At 41.9% G+C, this 22,335-nt stretch overlaps 1 protein-coding gene across 3 annotated transcripts in view; it reads right to left on the bottom strand.

Annotated features, from left to right (window-relative positions):
- The window catches only part of CNTN3 (contactin 3), a 100,128-nt gene that overhangs the window by 67,806 nt on the left and 9,987 nt on the right, over positions 1-22,335 (bottom strand). For all 3 annotated transcript variants that reach the window (XM_053989501.1, XM_053989500.1, XM_053989502.1), the window contains one exon: positions 8,663-8,799. In XM_053989501.1, the coding sequence (XP_053845476.1) occupies positions 8,663-8,720 (58 nt within the window). In that variant the 5' untranslated portion in view covers positions 8,721-8,799. The remainder of the gene's footprint in view (positions 1-8,662; positions 8,800-22,335) is intronic.

The raw sequence follows: 22,335 nt of genomic DNA, 5'->3' as shown, positions 1-22,335 counted from the left end.
TTTCTGCTCCAAAATATTCTTTCCCTTATTTTCTATGCCAGAAAGTCTCTGCTCTCTCCTTGCCACACTCCTCTCCTTCACAAGCTATTCATGCACAAGCTTTGAAAGATAGTAAGAGACAAGCAGATTTACATCAAAAAAATAAAGACAGATAAGGTTGCTATGGGAATAAGAAGACAAAAACTGTTACTTAATCCAACATAAAAAGGATGAGAACTGGAGAGAACTCAGATGGAATTGAAACTGTCACCCCAACCAATGAGGTTATGATCTGAAACAACTGCTTTTTCTCCCTCATTTCCTCTATGCTTTTATGTAATTTCATTTTCTCGTCAGAATCTCTTTACAGAATACAATATTTCATGTTAAGATTCAAAAAACTTTAAAAAATGAATTAGAAGTAATATTTTCCAATATGTTGCTCACTACTGTCACTCACTAGGCAAACTCTTGCAAAAGCTGAAATATGTCCCCCCTGCAGCAATGCTATGGATGTAGATGTGAAATTGGAGATGAATCTTTAGATTTTATATATAAATTATGTATAAAAAAATAGATTCAGCCATGTAGTTGTCTCACTTTTAACTACAGTCTATGGTCTACAATAAAATTTTACATAGGCTAGCAAGCAAATTCAGATTTAGGGTTTTTTTACAGCTGCAATCAAAGGCAATTCTTGTAAGTCTGAAGGCAGAAAGAACTGTCACACACCCCCTCTCCCCAAAAAGCCAAGGCACCATTACTGTCAGTGGTTTATCTCAGAAAACACTGTCTCTTATCAGTGCTTGCTGGGACCGTCTCCCAGCCAGCACAAAACAGCGTGGCAAGGAATGAATCTGTCCTGTTTTCAACTTGTTGGTACAGGATAAATGTCTCTTCTCATTTTGAAGAGCGTAGGGAAAATGTCTTTCCTTCCATTCCACACCTCCAGAGCTGCCCTGACTTGATAAATCCAGGGCCAGGTGATCTCCCTACACAGCAAACCTTAAAAACGAGAAATAATGGGATGAAACCTTAAAATACCCAATTCAGAAAGTCCCTACCAGGGAGTGATCTCTGACAACATAAAGTCTGGAAATAATCAAGCTAAAAACTCTTCCTGGACGTGCAGCAGAGCTTTGGAAGAGGAACTCTGATTTGCACCTTAACTCTCCCAAGCTATGCCCACCATCTCCAGGATCAAAATTTGCCACTCAGGTGTTCACCAACAGTGAGATCTTTATGTGCCAGCCCTGAGCTACAGGAGAATCCTTAACTGAATCAAGCATCAAAGTACCTGAGGATTTTCTTTATTGCTTTCTGAGTTATAAATAGCTGTACGAGGATAAAATACACACTAATTACCCTTGACTATGCAAATGAAGCTGTTTTTAATTCAGGTTTAAACCATTTTCAAGTGCTCATTGCACAGCAACTGCCAAAGGCAAGGGAATGCCACACTTCTCTTTGCAGGCCTTTGCTTCCTGCTGCATGCAGAGCACCTTAAGCTGCCCCAAATAATTCTGCAAAGCAAGTGCAAGGTGTGACTTTGCAGCTCACAGTCTGTGAGGGTGGAGTGGCAGCACTGGAGATGAAAAATTTTCTGATTACTTCAAACAGTGATACACTCTGCTGTGTCTGCTGAATAAAAGTGATGCTCACTCCTCATACGGCACTTTTTAACGAAGTGACACTTCAGAGATAGGAACAAACCCTGATGTGCATTTAGGATAATGTGGCAAGTCTCAGCTTTGGCACTCTTTTCACCCAGACCCCTCGGACCACACAAAAACTTCTCAAGTGTCACTGGGCTTTTTCCTGGCAATTGAAGTGGGAACTTGAGTCACCTGCACAAGCTCACAGGCATCACAATGAAAGCCAGGTCTCCTCAATTGTGTGTTATTCCATGTTTCTGTGTCCCTGCCTGTGAAAGGAGATGGAACTGGATGATCTTCAAGGTCTCTTCCAACCCAAACCATTCTGTCCTTCTCATTTTACACCACAGGGAAACACCCAGTTGGCTTCAGTATGGAATTCTTTAATTTGTGTAACTGCACAAAGTCACTCCGTACCTCCCCTCCTTCACTAAGGTTTTCTGGTCCCATTGACTGAGTAAAATACTACAAATAATTGTGGTGGCTGCTTCAAAAAAAAAAGTGGTTTCTACCTTCAAATGTTCCTGAACATCTGAGCCCCAACTATGCAGAAATAAAGGACAGCCAAGCGAAACCACGTTTACCTACACATCATCTTCTGCTTTCTATTCCAAACACTTGCCTGGAAAAAGTTCTGCTTCCCTGCCCAAAGGCCTGGCTTTGAAATGCCTTTAATTTTCTTGAAAGACCCCTAAAAAACCACTGAGAAAGTCGTAACTCCATGTTCCATCCAAGGAGGGGAAAAGCATCACAACTCTGCTAGTCAACTGAATTTTAATATTCTGTTTATAGTTATGGAAATTTGGCTCGTTTTAGCATCAGTAAGTTCTGATTGTGCTAATCAGACAGGAATATAAATGAGCTTTTATTCGCTTAGGTTTTCAAACACGTTTAGTAAATATGGTTGGGGTTAAGCTTAATACTTTACAATGTTGTGTTATTTTGTTACTGAAAAAAACAGTGTGTAAATTGTGTTTTAATCCCTGATAAATACTGATCCCTGAAATCTCACTGCTGATATGTACATCCTGTATTGGAGGAGCTAAAGGCTACTATTAACACATTTGTTATTACACAAAAAACTGAGAGGTTAATTACGGCACAAATAAAGCTTTTGTCCAAGGCACTGGCAGCCACATATTTAAAATCACCAAAAATTAAAAACCTAAAGCATTCATTTTGAACATCATCATTAAGAACAACAAGAAAAATCAGAACAGTTTCTACTGAAGAGCTTTTTTAAAATACAAACTGAATTATTGTCAGTTTTGCTGTTTTTCTGAACATCTGCCAAATTATTCAGCTTTAGATTTCAACCCAGTGTACCTCCCCTGTTTTTCAACTGTCTGTCACAGCCTCTTTAATCTGATTTTTTTAACTCCACAGTGTCCTGAGCTTCCCAAGTAAAGGGATGGAAGCCGAGAGTCTTCCAACAACTTTCAAGATCTCACTTCTGAAACTCTGACTGAGTTATTCCACACCAAAACCCAAAAAAACACCCATGGAGAGGCTCCTGTGCTGTCTTTGTCAAAAGGCAGGCAAGATGGGAATCTTCAGAAGTCATTTTTTCCAAGGTGTCTGGGGAAAAAAGTCTGAAGTCACACAGCAAATAAGTAGCCATAACCAAAATAGCAGGCAATGATCTAGCTACCAAAAAATTCAGCAAACAGAAGTTCTAAGGCACTGGGATCTACCACAATTCCCACTAAATCAATATTTATTTGTGGATTGGAGTAAGCATTCCAGGAGGGGTTACTATTCAATGTGCCCAAGCTCCATAACCTTTTACAAGACATAGATTGGAATTATTTGCTCTATTGTACTGCACTTCAACCTGCAGTAGGCAGAAGAACTGTGTAAGTACAAATGTACAGACTTCATGCTCAGTAGTATGTGCAGTAACAAGATTTTATTGCAGGATAAACCGCTTGGAAATTCCTTCCTGGTAATTTATGTGAAAATCAGAATTGCCACCAGCCAAAATTTCTCCATTCAAATGTCATCAAATCTGCAATGAGCTTAATTAATGAAGATAAAGGCAGCATTTGTCTCGTTAAAATGAAGCACTGACTGTCTGAAGGTGAGGATTCAGCTGTAAGGTTAGACAGTATCTGCAGCACCAGGGAGCTGCTTTTCAAGAGGAGGCATTCTTCAGCTTGAAAGGTAAAGCAGAGACCAAGGAGACTCTTCAAAAGCTATTAAAGGTCTCTCTTCAAAAAGAATTTGACTATAACAGCATTTTCTGCACTTATGGAATTCAATGTTGTAACTGGTAAGGGCACGCCCACCATGGGAACCTGGACTCCTGGAAATCCATGAACTTGGAGAAAGGCTGGGACGTCAACAAAGGTCCTTCCACAGGCTTTGGACTTAAATTTATACCCAGCTCCAAGTTAATATTCAGCTGACCAGAAAACACAGGTCCTCATGAAGGAGACTCTTTTTTTCCCCTCACCTGTTTCCAAGTGAATGGATTAAATGTGGCCACCTCACCCAGCAGTGCCCAAGGCTGCTACAGGAGGAATAAAGGAGCTGCAGAGGAAGGTGAGATTTACCCTGGGCCACAGCAAGAGGTGAAGGCCCGACAAGAATCAAAACCTGCAGGAAGCTACACCTGGGATTAATTCAGGACTTCAGCACTGCTTAGTCTGGCACTTCCACTGTTCGTGTTGTTCTGCAAATTTTACTCATTTTTATCTTTGAAGTTGCTCTTCACAGTAATTTAAAGATAATAACGGCAAAGTGTGTGTTCTAAATTCTGAACAAACTACAAATTTTGAATACATATATATATATTTTATATATACAAATATATATTTTATATATAAAAATATATGTTTTATTTATAAAATATATATCAATATAAATATATTTATATATAAATATATATTTTATATATAAAATGGTTTATATATAAAATATATATTAATATAAATATATTTCTATATAAATATTGTTATAGATATAAAATATATTTTATATAAAATATGTACTATATATAAATATATATTTATAATATATTTTAGATTATATATTTATTATATTTTATATATTTATATATTTTATATATATTTTTTTTTAATGCTAAGTAATCACCTTTTTGCTCCCCGAACACTTCAGAAAAAAGCACAACTCTCAAGACTGGTTCCTCATTTTGTAACTAACTGAACCCAAACTTTCTGGCAGTGCACTGAACGCTGGTAGTGCTGCACAAGCCATCCCAGCTAAACAATTCTGACAGTCACTCCTGGCATAGCTGCACTTGAACATGATGGCTGGACATGTAAAATGCACAAAAAGGAAATTACTATTAATATGCAAAAGCATTATGCATCAAAAACCAGGCTGGCTCTGTCTGAAGGCTGTAACTCTTAATGAAAACCGAATTTGAACAAGAGTAGTAAATTATGTTAATTTTTTTTTTTCCCCCTTACAAATGGACTTTTACCCATAAAGAAACTCCCCACCAAAGACTAAATCTGAAGGGGATATTTCTGCTCTCCTTGTGGCATGATTTAATCACAACATCAGAGCAGTAAGAACACAGAGGGTTTGTTTTCATGCTCTTTGGAAAATAAAGAAAGAATCATGCCTTCCAATTTCATCAGTCTCCTAAAGTTGATACTCAGAAAGAGAACTGTGAATCCGATACATGACACTGCTGCGCCTGAGGGCTTAGCAGTTTATTTCTGTATTAGACTGAGAAAACAAAATGAAAAAATGAAAATGAAAGCAATAAAAGCACCTGAATTGACATAAAGGAATACAAAGAATATGATCTAGTTTTAAACTCAAATGGACTGCTGAGTAAGGAATTAGAAGAAAAACCTCCCTATTGGCAAATTTTAGTATAAAGTGACAGAACAGGAACCAGGCTTCAGTGTCCAAATAATTTCTATATATTACAGTAGTGCATTGGCTGGGTTTTTTCTTTGTGGCTTTATGGTTTTGTTTGGTTGCTTTTTTTTTTTTTTTTTTTTTTTTTTGCCAAGGCCTGCAATGGCTGGAAGAAAAAAAAATATAATAATTATTTTTGTTTTTCTTTATTTAAATAAGGTGCAGCAAGGCCAGGGAGTCAGAATTTCAGGAGAGAAACTTAATCCAAGTGGAGTCTCCAGGTCTCACCCTGGACACCGCGTTTGAAACATCCCCCTTCACCTTCTGAAGGAGAAAAATTTTATGCATTTACACACAGAGTCCTCCTTGTTTCATTTCTTTGAACTCTCTCTTTATTCACAGCTTTCCTTCCCCTTCAACCACCCTTCAGAAGTCGTTTTTCCTGTTAAATCTCAGGAGAGGCTTTAAGAACATCCCTTTCAGGGGAGGAGAGAGCAGCTGGTTCTAGCAGGGGAGAACAGCAGAGCACTATGAGGGAGTGAAGAGAGCAGTGCCTGCGCTCTGCAGGGCTGGAGCAGCCCCAGCACTGCCCTCCGTGCCTTTTCCTGCTCTCCAGGAGCAGGAAAACGAAGCCAAAATTCACAAAAGCGGTCAGAGAACACAGCTGCCTCACAAACTGCAGGGAAGTTTTTACACACTCGTGTGATAGGGGCTCACAAATTCATCAAAATGCTCATCAAATTGCTCCTGACACATTCCAGACAGGAATTCTACCCCAGTTCCCCAAGGGACCAAGTGCAGTCAGCACACCCAGGAGGGGTGAAGGCCCTACAAGAATCAGAAGTTGCAAGAAGTTACACCTGGAATTAATTCATGTCTTCACCACTGCTTAGCCTGGCACTTTCACTGTTGATGGTGTTCTGCATATTTTACTCATTTTTACCTTTGAAGTTGGTCTTCACAGTAATTTAAGGTCAATAATGCTAAAGTGTGTGTTTTGAAATGCCTCTCCTAACAAGGCAGACATTTGGAAACCCCACATAAATATATATATATATTTAATACTCAGTAATCACCTTTTTGATCCCCAAGGTAAATGGACAAAAAACCCCATGGGATCATTAGTCATACAGATATAATCATACTTCATTAAACAAAAACCCAAGGGCCACTGGTTTTTTTTCATTAGATCCTCTCACATTCTCCTCTTTGATGAACTATGAAGATTCACAACAGATAAAGGAAAAGCAATTCAATATAGGACACTGCAATAAGGGGCCTAGTTTGAAATACATTATCTGCAAAGACAGACAATGTCAGGGCTCATAAGCCAAGATCAGCATCATCTCCTTTTCTGCAGCTGTGATGTTATTTCACAACACTGAACTGCACACAGCTCTTTCAAGATTTGTCTTTTTGCTTATAGGCAAAGCAGAAGAAAAATGGTTCTCTATGGGCAGGCAGAATACCTGCTGATCTGTCTTAATAAGAGGTTAAAATAACATTCTCCAAACTGTTTGACAACTTGTTTCCACATTTACAGCGTGCTCTTACTAAAATCTGCTTTGAAATCAATTCAGCTCCCAAGTGGATTTTAGCAGCCTGCTGCTCCAAAGGTCCACTGAAGAGATTCATGCAATTGAAGCCAACAGGTCGTGTTAGCATGGACCACATGCCCAAAGAACAAATTTTTATGTCAGGATTGAGCCCTTCTGCAGAGTTTTGAGGGAGATGGGTCAGGCAGCTGGAAATGCTCAGTTCCTCAAATTCCATCTGGCACAACTCTCGTCTCTGCAAGTGCTGACTGGGACTCCACACAACGTCCTCAGTGACAGCAACCCAACATTAGACTGGGATGTACATCCTTGATGGCTGCTCCAGGCCGGCTTTTGGAAATAGGAAAAGCAGCTTTTCACTTGAATTCTTCCTGGTTCTCCAATCTGCCAACTCCCCATGGGCACTAAAGTGACATTTGGCAAGTACCCAGCTGCAGGGAGCGACCTGAAATAGGTGCAAAGAAGGGCTGGGAGGATGGACACTGGTCTAACAATATCACTTCTCTTTTTTTGAAGTTCCTGACTAAGCCAAAAACAAATCTTAGCCCCCTGAGCCTCCATGAGAAGGTAAATCCATCTACCCTGGAGCTGTGTGCAGGACTCCAACCCTGCTGAGCACAGCCAGGACACAAGCACCAGTCAGGGGAGGAAGAGGATGGAAGGAGAGGCTGGCACAGCACAGGAGCAGGAGGAGATCCCAGCCAGGGGACTGCCCAGGGCAGCCCCAGCATTTCCCTCCATTCCCCCCTGGAGTTCTTGGAAAGCAAACTCATCTATCCACAGCAGACCTTGGGAGTAAACCACTCCATTTTCAGGGTACGTGGAGTGCAGGCACTGCCCTGCTCCCCAGAGCTGGGCTGACCTTCCTGACGAGGAGGCACAGGGGGCATCTGGGCACTGCCCTGCTCTTGGCAGGCCTGGCAAAGCCAGGGGGCACAGAATTCACCAGAGCCAAGCCCCGAGGACAGGGCAGGAGCTGCTCCTCTCCTCTCACCCCCCTGGCACCACTGGGGAGGCTGGAGCAGAAGCAGCTGAGCAGAGAGAGCACCACGGTGAGCCCTGTGCTGCTGGGAGCAGGCACTGAGCTCCCTAAGGGAAAGAAAAATGACTCTGCAGAGCTGATGTGGCAGCAGAGAGAGACCTCAGCAGCAGCACCAGCTCCAAACTCTGAGAGTTGCCTGGCACAGCAAGAAAAGCAAATCTCTGCACCAATTCAGCAGTTCAGCAACAACCCAGGGCTGCCCCTCAGGAATAAACCCCATTCTAAAGCAGAATTTTGAGAAAAGCTGCAGCAATCAGCCTCAGCAAGAATCTGGAGTGTCCAGTTAAAGACAAACACACATTGCAGCTCTCCAATCAGCACACCCACCATGCACTGCTACTGACAGCATCCTTATTGCATCCAAATATCTTCTGCTTGCTTGGAAAGCACATCCCTACATAGCAAAGGCTCTTTTCATTCACTCACTTTTAGTATTTTGCATTATTTAACACATCTATTGTATGCTTGGCTTCTAAACTCTACATAACTTGTGCATTTCAAAGCCTCTGGGTTCTCCTCCTCAAGTGCAGATGAAACCTTGAATCTGGGAACTCGGGCACAGCTCTAAAAGAGAAATTAGAGATTATTGTTACCTGCAAGGCAGCCAACAAATGACACCAGGAACAGCTGCTCCCACAGCAGCAGCAGCATCTTCAGTCTCCTGAATTCAGTAATTCTGGTTGTCTCACAGGAACTGTGTGTCTGAGTCTTTCAGGTGGCAAGGTTTAACCTGTTAAAAGAACAGACATAAAACTGAATCCCTTGATGGTCCTTAAGAGCTGGCTTCCTTGGTAATGCACTTTTAAATAAATACAAAGTTGACATATCCTTTAATGGTCCTCTTTTTTTCCAGGACTTAATCCCCCACCAGAAGGGTGCATTCATATTTCACATTTTTTCATGTACATGAGGTGCTGGAAGTTTTATTCTCCAGCAGGAGCAGAGCTGACAGCAAAGTTGATTTTGCAGTTCCCACTTCCCACCAAGCTCCAGCACTGATTTATTTGTGAGATACAGAGGATTTAAAGGAAGGGTGCAGCCATACACAGTTCAGCAGCTGAACACATCTGGGAGGAGCAGCTTGTGCTGCACTTGCCTTGTGCCAGCCACGCTGGCAACAACACAAACCTGCAACTGATTTAATTAAAGCCATGCCCAACCCATCCTTTTTTGATGTACTGGAGTGTGATGAGCTCACTGGTGGCTTTTTTAGTTTTTAATTCCTCTCTGGACTTCTGCACCAGGTGCAATGAACCAATTTGCTGCCATTTCTACCTCTGCCACTGGCCAGATGATAAACCCTGTGCTGAGGCCTACCAACCTGGCTGTGACATTATTGCACTTGTATTTTTTTTCCTAAAGCAGCTTTACAGTAATTTTTCTTTAGTTGCAGGACAACTCTGGCCTATGTATTTTCTGGATGTCACTTCCACAGCATCCTCTTTGTTCAGAGGAAGGGGAGACAGGCAGGACACAGCCCAGACTAAATGATTCCTTCTGGAATTACCCTACAGATCACTGCATGGCCATAATAAGGTCAAGAAAGCAACTACTAACTCTGAGGAGCCAAATATGAGCTGTCTGAACTTGATGTTTCCACATGAACTACCTTTTTTTTTTACACTAGAATTAAAAGTTTAGTATTACTGTAGAACAAGTGTTAGAATTTCTAGCTAAGCTCCCCAGAAAAAGAATTCAAACAGAGGATCCTCTCTGACACATCCCCAACTTGTGATTAGCTAGGAGAATTTTCTCCCCTCTGATACATCCCCAGCCTGTGATTACCTAGGAGAATTTACTCTCCTCCAGAACACATCACCCTTTGCCACAAGGAGATTATTTTTTCCTCATCCTGCCATCCCTGGCTCCTGTGGGATCCACACAGAGCTGGCCATGGCATCCTCCATCCAGTGTTGAAAAGTTCTTGCCTTCTCATTTTTCCCACGTGCTTCTAAACCAGAAAACAAGCAAATCCAAGCCCTCACATCTCTATCCAACACCAGGTATTGATCCCCCAGCAAAGCTGGCACAGGGGAAGGAAGGCTCACAGCAGGGTTGCAGCAATTCCCAGGCACCTCAAATGGGAATATCCCACCCCAGGGCACCTCCCTGGGTACAATTTTAGGAGCCTCACCCAGGTCCTGACAGATCTCAGATGGAAAAATGTTGGTGATACACAACTGAAACGTTATTGGTTTCCAAAAGGAGCAATGGGAGTACAACAAATTCTGCTCATTTTGCATGGGAAAAACCTCAGAACAGTGCTCAGGCAACAGGTTAGCTCTTCACAGAATATCCTGAGTTGGAAGGGACCCACAGAGATCCCAAATCCAACTCCTAGCCCTGCACAGGACACCCTGAGGGTCACACCCTGTGCCTCAGAGCATTGCCCAAACTTTTCTTTGAGCCCAATGAAAAGTGAGGTCACAAAGAAACCTGTTCTGTGCCAGATGTGCAGATGTTTCTCCTTTTCTGTTTGGTTTTTTGGTTTTGTTTTTTTTTCTCTCTCTCCTTGGCAAAGCAAATCCACAAAAAAAAAAAAAAAAAAAAAAAAAAAAAAATCCGAAACTAACAAAACCCCACAAAAAAGGGACAAACTGAAACAACAAAAAATAAACCAAACAACATAAAAAACTTCTTGTGGGAGCTGTAAACTTGGAGCTGGCCATTCCTCACCCTGTGTTTCCAAGGGGAACCCACAAAGCCTTCCCAAGGGATAACAATCAACACCATCCCAGCCCCTGGAACCCAGGAATTCCACAGCTGCCCAGAGCAGAAGGGCAGGGAGGGGAGAGGGGAGGAGGTGAAGCATCAATATTAAAGTAGGTCACTCTTGTGTGTCAGCTTTCTTGTGGTCTTGCAAGGGGAAAAAAAAAATATGGAGGAGCTAAATTAATTTGGTTTTGTTCTCTAAGTGCTTCTGGGCAAAGCAGAACGTGATAGATCCATTTCAGGCCAGGAAAAAACTGCTTTGGTAGAAGCTAAAAAAAGAAATTGAGAAATTGAAAGCTTTGTATGTGGGTATAAAATAATAAAAATACATTTCAACCTCTGGCTGCATTATATCTTAATAAATTTTAATATCTAAAGAGAGAATAGTAGCTACCAGCCAACATTGTAACACTTAAATTACTTTAAACACTTCATTTTCACTGTGTTCTGAGAGGTTTTGCTAATCTGGGATCTATTCCTGAATACCACTGCTTCATTTTAAAAGCGCCTCACTTAGGAGTGCTCAAATTTCCAGCTCTAAGCTGGAAAAATGCATCCTTGTGCTCAGTAATATCTGTTCTTTACAAGATGCAAACCCAGATGCACACCCAAAGTAAGAACTTATTGAAGTTGCTCCTCAGTTCATTGCTTTCCTCTAAAGAAAAGGAGCCCAAAGACGTTTTTCTCTGCAGAGAGGTACATGAAGGGCTGCAAAGCAGAGCTGCCCCTGGCCAGTCAGTGGGATCAGGCTGTTTATAGAGCCTTGGTCAATGCCTGGCACTGGAGAAAGCTTCTCCCTTGGAAATTGCTCCAAAAAAGTAAAAAAAAAAAACTTTAAATTTTTAAAAAAAATCAAATACTGGACATCACAGCAGCTTAGCTGCGCTGTAACCTTTTCTTTCTTACCCCGATGATCTAAAAATGAAGATGTTAAAATGCCCAAAACGTTGTATTGGAAAGGCTGCAGCGAGCTGCTTTTTGTAACATACATATTCCAGTTGTTTCTGAGCTAGAAATAACCTGCATCAAAGAAATCCACTGCCAGTGCAGGGATCCAAAACCCAAGGACAAGGCTGAGCATCTCTGTCACCTTCACAGCTCCTCCATAATCCCAGCTGTTTTCTCAGGTCCCAGCCCTTTGCCTCTGGGTTTTGTGTTCAAAATGTCCCATTTCACAAATTAAATTTTAATGTAATATTAAAATAGCCACATTCAAATAATAATATTAATAAAGCATCAATTATTATAAAATTACTCTTAATATTAAGAGTCATTTCATGTCCCCCTTTACAGCAGCAAAGAGGCAGATTCACATCATCATCTGGGGGGTTTTGGAAATAAGACTTAAACTGGTTCCCCCAAAATCCAGCACTGTGTATGTAAAGGCCAGGAAGAATAAAGACAAACAGCACCTGATGTGGTTGGAAAAGATTGTAAAGAAACAAAGAAATAGCCACAGAATATGCAAAAGGAAACAGAACTTTATTTTTAAATCAGAAAGATTCCTATTATTAGGAAGTGCTCTGTTTTTAGAAGCCAAAGTTATTTCAAGGCAGTAAAAAAGCAAAGCTGTTAAGTGGTGAAAAAAAAACACCAGGAAAAATTAACAGAGTTCACTTCTTTATTATTAATGTCTTCAACTTTCAGAGAAAAGTCAATTTTCATTAGCTGCTCCAAACATTTTTTTGATGGAAACAACCAGTTATCCAGAAAAAAAAAACAAAACAACCCAAACAAACTACCAGCCAAACAAACTAAGTCAGATGGGAGCACACACATATAAAAAAATTCAGCTTCATTTTTTTTTTTCCTATTAAAATTAGCCTTCCAGACCTTTGAACTTTCAGATCATATAATATGGCAAGTGATGCACATGAAAGTCTGAAAGAAATAAAAAGTTTGGGAAAGGTTCAAGAGTCAGTAATTTTATTCAGTGACCTTAATTTTTACTATACAGAGTCAAACATAAAAAGCAGTAGTTCCCTAAAGGTGGAATTTTTATTTCTATATATATATAACTGGAACTTGTCAGAGCTGGCTGGAAAGTTCATTTTAAACTTGGAGTTTGAGCAGGAGGAATTTGTAGAGTCATCGAGTCTAAATTCATCAGAATTTCCTGGAACTCAGGAGAGCTGTGGAGACCCAGAACTTGTTTTTTCTGTATTGATCACAAAGCACAGCCCAGAAAATCAAGTGATGTCCTGACACTAGAGGTCAGCAGACCTTTGCTGAGGCAGGGAATTATTAAAATCTCATAAAATCATGGAATTATTTGCCTTGGAAAGGACCTTAAAGCTCATTTCATTCCCACCTTGCCATGGCAGGGACACTTCCACTGTCCCAGGCTGCTCCAAGCCCTGCCCAACCTGGCCTTGGGCACTGCCAGGGATCCAGGGGCAGCCCCAGCTGCTCTGGGCACCTGTGCCAGGGCCTCATCCCAGGATAAAATATCAGATTTACCCTCCAGTTAATGCTGAAGTCATCTCCACAGCACAGCATGAAAAGATGAGGTGCTGACCACCCCACAAGAAGCTCCAGCAGCAGCAGCTGAGCTGGGAATTTCCTCATCACTGAGTCAAACCTCCTACAGTCCCCAGCCAAGCCTGAAGGCACCAGTGCCATGATGAAAATATTCCAGTTTTGCATGAGAACTCCACATTTACCTCTCCATGGTCAATGAAAAAAATAATTAGAAAAATGCTACAGTCACAGGCTTTTGAAAACCCAGAGGAAAGAGAACTAAACCCCTGTGGTAGTTCTCCATTTGGACCTGATTTATTGAGCCAATCTTTCTCTAACACCAAGTAATCCCCAGATTTTGCTTTCATAGCAACACAGCCCAGTTCACTGGATCTGTGTTGGGATGAATCCAGCTCCAGAGTGCTAAAGGTATCTGCAAATATCCAGGCAAGGTTAGACTGTCCAATGCCACAGCTGACCACTAATTATTTGCTAAAATCAAACTGGTATCTGTCATTTGCTGCACTGAAGCAGAGATGGTGCCAGATTAAAGAAGAGCATTTAGAGGGGACTTTTGTCAGTTGAAGGAAAGAGTTAACTCAATTTGACATCATCCACCAGGCAGGTCTAGAGAGTAAGATATCAGAGTAAATTCATGGGAGAGATTGGAAAGGCTCTGGAAAACAAAACACAGAGGCAATATTGACCAGCACAGAGCCAGCAGTGGAGCACGCTTCTGAAAGAAACAAAAATGCATCCACTCCACCTGCAAGGCTGTAAATAAAAAAGGACTGACCAGTTAAAAGCCACAGCAGCAAGACAAAGAACAGAGCTACAAAACCTGCTAAGCAACGCTGTGCCCTGCTCCTGAGATAAGTTTAGAATGGTGCTCCAAGAAAAAATGGGATTGCTCCAACTCCTTTGGGGCCTCATTAGATCCCTGTTCCAGGGCAGCAGCACTCATTAGGAAGCTGCTTGCCAGGGAGCCCCTGTGAGGTGCCCCTGGCTCTTCCTCAGCCTGCTGCCCCTGCAGGGGCTCTGGCAGCAGCCAAGCCCTCCTGACCCAGCTGCAAGCACGAAATCAGCCAGGAACTTCCACGGAAACTTCTCCATTCCCGAGCAGGATTAAAGCTCTCTCCGGTGTGCCATTAGCAGAGGCCTAGTTAAAAGCATAATTTTATACAAAATTAATTTACAACAGCTTAATATGGAAGAAGCAGCAACTGTTCTGTGGAGAGTTTTATTACAACTTCTGTCTGGCATCATTTATGGACACTCAGGCACAGTCTCCTGCCTCCCCAGCCCATCCATCCTCTGCACTCGATCCAAAGCTCCCTGGAGCTCAGCTCACACAGGTGGTTCTGCTCTGCAGAACACCCTTCTCCCTGGCCTTGGGACTGATTCCAGCCCCTCCTTCTCCCAGTGCAGCAAAGAACATTTGTAGTGCCTGAATGGCCACTGTGCCCACAGCTAGAGGCACAGAGCATCTCTGCCCTTCATCTCTCACTGCTCAGCCCCTGCACGCAGCAGCAGGGCTTGCTGAGCTCCCTGTCTGCAGCTCTGCCTCCTCACAGCTGTATCACTGAAACACCTTCAGCTCAGCTCAGCCTTTACCACAGGGAGTTATTCCACCTCAACAAAAGCAGCACGGTGGCAAGAAAAAAAAAAAAAAAAAAAATTAAGGAGTGACATTTATCTTAAAGTCCTCAGGAATCCTGCTCTGTTTTAAGACCATCAGCTTCCACAGCTCTGTGCATCAACCCCTCCAGAGCCTCTTCACATCCTGCCACAGGTTTTTACTCTGCAGCACCCGTGGAGACAGCTCAGCTCAATCAATCCCGGCACAGCCATGGGAACACTTCACCAAAGAACCAGCTCTGCATTCTTCCCAAAGTTTCCTGGGAAACTTTTACCAGACTCCCTTTAAACTCTTGCCACTTTATCAGTTATGAGATACAATTTAAAATTAGTAAGTCTGAAGCAACAGCAGCTCAAAACCCAGCAAACACTGAAGACCAATTCCCACCACAGTGACCCAAATCTCATGGCACGTGGAGTTCCTGGGAACTATTTTTGGTGTTGGTGCAGTGAAGGTGTTACACTGCTAGAGCAGCTGTTAAATTAAACCAGAATTATACTGCCCTTTTCTGCATCACTTAGTGAAACATCCACACACGGAACTGCTTTATCTTATCTGCACACAGACTTTGTGTTTAACACCAAACTCACACCCAGGCTCCAACCAAAACCTTCGTTCAGTGCCAAAATTGTACTTCCCAAATATACAGGAGAGAAGGATGTTAAAAACCAAATACTTTCAAAAAGAATTCTTTACCTGTGGTAACCCAGAATTTTGCATAATTAGCACAAAGTTTGAGAGTCTGTGCAAGTGTTAATAAAAGTGAAAAGTAGATATTCATATTCACCACTCACTGCCAAAAGCCAACTTCAGCTGCTACTTTAAATATTTCCATTTACTACTCTGTACAGATACATTTATCTAGACTTCAGTAATTATTAAATGCCTTCCCAACCAGTGACAGCACAAACTTTTGCATTTAAACCCATGCAGATGAACACAAAAATGTTAAAATTGCAATGCACCCTTGATGACATGACCTGTGCTCTGCCCATTAATTCTTCCTTTCTTGGAATAACAATACTTTAAACCAATAATCAACTTGAAAAATTCTTATTTTTTTCCATAAGAGTGACCTGTCAAAAAAATCAAGTACTTCCTCTGTTATTTTCAGGTCCCTGTTGTTGTAATTTGTATGCCTGAGGCTGTCCCCCTGTGACCTACCAATTCCAGACACCCTTTTGATAAGATTTATGGGTCAACACCTTCAACCAGGCATCCCAAGGCAGGTACACCCAGAGGTCAGGAATTCTGTGAACCCACATGACAACATGTCACAAATCACTTCAAAATAATGTAGGGCTGGAGAATTATGATAAATAAATCAGAGCTGTTGGAATTTAAAAAAAAAAATCAAATATGAAGTTGGGTGAACTCTGGCTTGTGCAGCTGCAGTGGGGGGAAAGGGCGAGACCTGATTTTTATTTCCGTAACAGGAATGACTCCCACGTCTGCATTTGGGTTCCAAACTCTCCAGGACTCACTGCCAGGAGCACAGGGAGCCTTGGGATGGAGGAGATGATCCTGCTGGGTCAGTTCTTAGTCCCTGAAAAGAAGGGTGACCACTGGAACCAGAATGGTTTGGGTGGAAAGGGACATTAAAAACCATCACAATCCACCTCCTGCCATGGCAGCGACACTTCCACTGTCCCAGGCTGCTCCAGCCCCAGTGTCCAGCCTGGCCTTGGGCACTGCCAGGGATCCAGGGGCAGCCCCAGCTGCTCTGGGCACCTGTGCCAGGGCTGCCCACCCTCCCAGGGAAGGATTTATTCCCAATATCCCATCCAGCCCTGCTCTCTGTCAGTTTGAACCCATTCCCTGTGTCCTGTCCCTCCATCCCATGTCAATTGTCTCTCTCCAGGTTTCCTGGGGCTCCTTCAGGCCCTGCAAGGCCACACTGAGCTCAGCCCAAAGCTTCTCCTGTGCAGGTGAACAATGCCAGCTGTGCCAGCCTTTCCTCCCAGCAGAGCTGCTCCATCCCTCTGATCCCCCTGGAGCCTCCTCTGGGCTCTCTGCAGCAGCTCCAGCTCCTCCCTGTGCTGGGGCAGGGCTGGGGCAGCTCTGCAGGTGGGCTCTCACCTGGGAGGGGCAGAATCCCCCCAGCCCTGCTGGGACCAGCCCAGGGTACTTTCATGACCCATTCCTCATTCCCGAGTCCAGAGCCTTGACCAGCACACAGAGCTGTCCCTGGTGGGGCACAAAAATCAGCATTTCTCTGCAAGCACCTTCCGTGCCATCCACTACAAATCACAGCTTCAAAAGCCTCTTTCATCCTGCACGGCTGCCCCAGTAAAAACTCATCACTTTCCACTGCATACATAATTCCACTTTGATATTCCTTGGCCAGAACAAAGTTGATCTGTGCCTCTCTGGTGTCCAGCTGGAATTAACACCCACATCCCACACGGATCCCCAGGAATGCTGATCCATGCTGGCTGCCCTGGCTCCAAGGGTCACCTGCAGCAATTTGTCAACAGTTCCCTCCTCATCAAAAATTGACAGGCTGCTGAATTTCCAATGATGCCACAGCCCACGGTAAAACTGTCTTCCTCAAATATATATTTCTAACAGAATGTGCTGTTCTCCCTCATATCTCTGCTCCAAATCACAGGGTAAGACAAGATCCTACACCTGAGCAAATCCCAGGAAGTGAAATTCAAGCAGATCCTGAACTGAGGCATCCAAGGAGCAAAGTGACAACAGGCCAGCAAGCACTTGAATAAACAGAACAAAAAATCCAACACAAACATGAAGCCTGTCCTCAACTCCCTCCCAACAAAAAGATGTAAAGCAAATTAAAAATGAGACAACAAAACCCAACCATAGACAGCCCATTAAACACCACAAAACAGCCACACAGACACTCCACTTCGAAAGTGCTGACAATATTACTCTGCAACTTAAAATAATGTAAAATTCAACACAGAGATACTCTCAACATCCAAATGTATCAAAATTGACATCAGCAGGGCCCTGTGTTTAACTTCTCCTAAGAAGTTACTTTGATTTTCAGAGCTCTTAGTGCCAAAAATCCTCATCCACACGAGCACTCCAGCCTGCCTGGTCCCTCTCATTAAAGGAGAGGCTCAAAGTCGATCAGAGCAGACAGAAACAACATTTCCAACCCACTGAACTTCCCTTACACTGACAATTTAAACTGGAACACATGAGAAAATCATTCCGTGCTGAATACCTTTAGAGCTGACAAATTAAACAATCAGACACTTTGGGACTGAAAAACTCCAGAGGCTTTTTAGGTTGAACAGTAAAATGTGTAGCTACCTATACATACATATTTATATATATATATATATATAAAAATTTAATAATGTGTACTAAAAAGAGAATGGCAGAAAAAACTCTTCCTTCTCAGGCTCTCTTCCCTCCTTCCAAGTCTCATTAATGCTCAAGTACCTACAAGAAAATTTATTCCATTTAAATGACATTTTTGTCCTATGACCAACCCAATACAGGAAGAGATCGCCCCATACACCACCACATCTTCAAAACACCCAATCCAACCCTAAAACATGACCTGTGCACTGCATTAGCCAGGAATTTTCCAGAAAAAAAAAAAGCAGTACAGTTACTTCTTTTTCCCAACAGAAATTAAAAAGAATTCCTAACAGATGTGAAGATGAGAACCTGCACCTCTCCCACCCAAATGCCACCATGGCACTCGGGCTTCCCACAAAGCCCTGGCCTCAACCTGGCTTTTAAATGGAAAATGCCTCCAAGACAGCAGATTTTAAACTCTTAAATAATGAATTTTAATGCAGGCTTTTCTGGCCAATTTACTCAGAGCAAGACAGGACAGCCTTTTCCCACTGCCCTGCAGATGATGTCTGATGGCTGGGTTGGTTTTATTGGGGGTTTTTAACATTAGGGAGTCTAATCCATCAGAAACTCAAACAAATAAATGTATTACATGACACAAAGGCAGATGATTGCCCTCTAAATGGATCCTACACATGGTGTGAATTTGATATTTTATGATTATTATATTACACATTTGTTTCTTCCTGACCAACAGCAGTGAAACTCCCCAGACCAAAGCTGACATAAAATTGGTTGCTCCAGTATCACATCTGTTTACAGCCCAACATGCAACAGGTAAGGAGATGTTTTGTCTCAGCTTAATCACAAAAGAACAATTAATTCCCAAGAATTAATTGTTGAGAGAAAGAGAAGAAAAGAGAGAAAGAAGAAAAAAGAGAGAAAGAGAAAAAAAGAGAGAAAAATGGGATAGATGCTTCAAGCAGGGAAGCAAACAAGAGGAATAAAGGAAAAAATGTGAAATTTATTTATTTCGTATACAGCTTTGCCAGGTTTTTCTTATTCTTTTCAAATATATATATAGAGAGAGTGGGAATGGAGGAGCTTGATAGAAATATTCACCAATTTCAGGAAGGAACTGAGCTTTGGGAGATAGGGCCACAGGTACCCTTAATCTATCCTGTCTGTGATTATCTCCCTCCAAGTCACATGCAGGAAAATAATCCCCTGCAGCATAGAGCACTGATGTGAAAGGAGAGAAAAGCTCAAAGTCACAGCTGAATGGTTAGAGCTGAACCCATTTCTGCACTTTTTTTTTCCCTCCCTTCTACTTCTTGAAACCAAGGCAGCTTAATCTGCATTGATGTCTGTGAAGTTTCACTTGAAAAGTTCTTCAGTCTGAGAGAGTTTCCTCTCTCTTATGAATAGGAATATAATGCTCAAATATTTTTGTGAAAAAGTTTCTTTTCTTTTTTTTTTACAAAGGAAACGATGAGACATTGCTTGAGAACTTGAATACTGCGTTTCAGCCAAATTTCAAACCAGTGGCACAGATATTAATCAAAAAGTGAGATTGTAAGAGAAGAAACACCCAACCAGGAGGCAGAACAAAACCCACAGGAGACCATGAGAATCCCACTAGAGATGTTCAGGGGATGAGCGTGGCTGATTTGAGTGCACATGACAGGACAGAAAGAGAATCAAACCATTTTATGGTTATTATTAATAACACAGAATGTGTTTTATTCAACTATTATTTTCATTTTAACACACACTTTGCCACCTCCTCCCATCCCTCGCTTTCTCTGTGCTTTGCTGCTCACATCCCTGCTCCCCTTCATTAATCCACTTAATTCCAGCATTAGTTTAGATACACATTTGCTTCATTAACTCACTGCTGGAGGAGCCAGCAGCCTGAGATGGAAAGGAAAGGGAAGTTTATCTCAGTTTTCTACAATCTAGATATTATAGTTATTATTATTTGGGTGTCTTTGTTCCTTGTGTCTTCAGGAAAATGAGTCTCAGCATAAGACCATAATTTGGAAAAAACAGAAATTAGAGGTTAAATTCCAGATCACTGACACTAAAGATGAATGTTACAGCCCATCCCAAGATTAATGCATGCAAATATGGCTGATCCACCAAGAGCAGTAAAGAAAACCAACTTTTTTTAGCCAAACAACTGTGGAGCAGCTCTTTTATCCTTCCCAAGTAATGAGGCCTCACTTTCGGGAGAAAAAAAAAAAAACCCAAGTATTTAAATTACTTAACAAGCTCTCTTTAAATATCAGTACAAGGTTACATGTGATAAAGACTCCACTGGCTTTACTGGGCCAAGTTTGACAGCTTTGGTTTAAAAAAAAACCACCAAAAACCCAAACAAAACTGGAAGGAGCAGAGCGCTACACTGAGATAACAAGATAACATTCAGTGGTGATGAACCTAAGAGTATCTAAAGAACTAAAAAAAAAAAATCAATTTCTTGACTTAGGAACTAAATTCAAATTAGGAAATCTCTGTTTGACAAAGGTCTGAAACACATGGAAGGAAAAGAAGATGGGGAGAGAGGTTAATTGGTTTGTAAAGTCTTGAAAGTACCAAGATAGAAAATGCCCTGGCATTTTGCCCTGGCAGGAAAACAAATCTGCAGAAGGGTGATGCAGAGAGAGCCAATGCAGGGGGATGGAGAAAAAAGCACAAATTTAGATTTTGAGGTCCAGGAGCTTTATCCCATAATGATGATGGTAACATCGTTGTGAGGTTAATTATGGCGCCACAGTGAGTTTGAGGTACAACTCCAGGAAAGTTACACTGGGAGCTTTACTAACCACAAAAGCTCTACTTCCCAAATATCACTTTCCTTCAGAGAGTAACAATTCTTTTGCACCATGTCTAACAGGATGCAGCAGCAAGCCCCAGGCCTGAGGAGATGCTGTTTTTCTTTCAGATCTCCAAGGTTCACTTCATGTCTTAATGCACTTGGCGTTGCCCTCACCATTAATCGTGTACTGCAGACCAAGAGAAAGTGCTTTTCCAGAAATGACCTCAAACTAAATTCATAATTCTTTAAAAACCAATAAAGCCACTGAACCAGAGAGCTCAGCCCTTCTGCACTGGGCTACAGGCACACAAAGCTGCTCTATTCCCTTTAGCAAGATCCACTAGCACCTTGATTTAAAGCACAGAGTGGAAACTGTTTATATGGTTTAACAGCAGCGCTGTGTTTTGAGCCAGCAAAGGAAGGAAGAGGCCAGAAGACATCAGAGGTCCTTTAGAAACAGAGACTAGAGATGTGCTACATAAATTCAATCCACCAGTAAATCTGTATTTTTCTGTGCTAAAGCACAGTCTCACCTAATACTTAAACCTCTCAGATCTAGGGGCAGCAGCATCCCTTAACTCCTTCCAGATGTTCCCAGAGAACTCCAGATCTTCTGCATTTCACTTTGCTGGAGTTACCATCATCAGGGGGAAAGATCCTCTCTGAAGAATGGATATTTGTGTGTGTCACATATATTGGGTGGGTTCTCATCTTCCTCACAGGCAGAAGTTACTCTAAGCTGAATATGAAATTTGAGGAGCCACATCTTTTTGTCATGGCCCAAAAGAGGCTGCAGCTCCTAAAATATTTGGGACACCTCTGCATCCTTCACTGTACAGGAGTGAAGGTGAAAATCAGAGCCTTGAAGAACACATTGTGCCTGGCTTGAAGTGGTGCCATTAACACAAGAACAAAGTATAAACTCATCTACGAAAAAACCTTGCACAAGAGTACTCGAAGCTGTGCCTGCAATGTGTGTTTTTAACTCATAAAAAAGAATTTTAATTCTACAAAGCCTTTTGGAACCTTTAGCTTTTTTTTTTTTTTTTTTTTGACTAAGCAGACCATTAAATTCACCAGACCACAATGAATCAGAGAAGCAGGATTTTTCAAAGCCTAATATTAAAGGAGACTTTCAAGACTTCTTTCACTTTCCTATAATATTAATTGGATCTCCATATACTGGATGGAGAGGAAGAGCACATGCATAGAGCTTTGCCAATTGATGATAAAGCCTTGCTGGGATTTTGTTTCTCAAAGTACCAACCCCTTTTAGTCAGGAAAACTCTCAGGTATATAAAACAAAGGGCTGGATTTTTTTAGAAATCCTCCACATAACGCAAAGAGAACTCGTGGAA

The sequence above is a fragment of the Vidua macroura genome, chromosome 13 (assembly GCF_024509145.1).
Source record: "Vidua macroura isolate BioBank_ID:100142 chromosome 13, ASM2450914v1, whole genome shotgun sequence".
Taxonomy (NCBI): Eukaryota; Metazoa; Chordata; class Aves; order Passeriformes; family Viduidae; genus Vidua; species Vidua macroura.
The sequence above is the reverse complement of the archived record's forward strand: the minus strand, read 5'-3'. Positions and strand labels throughout refer to the sequence as shown.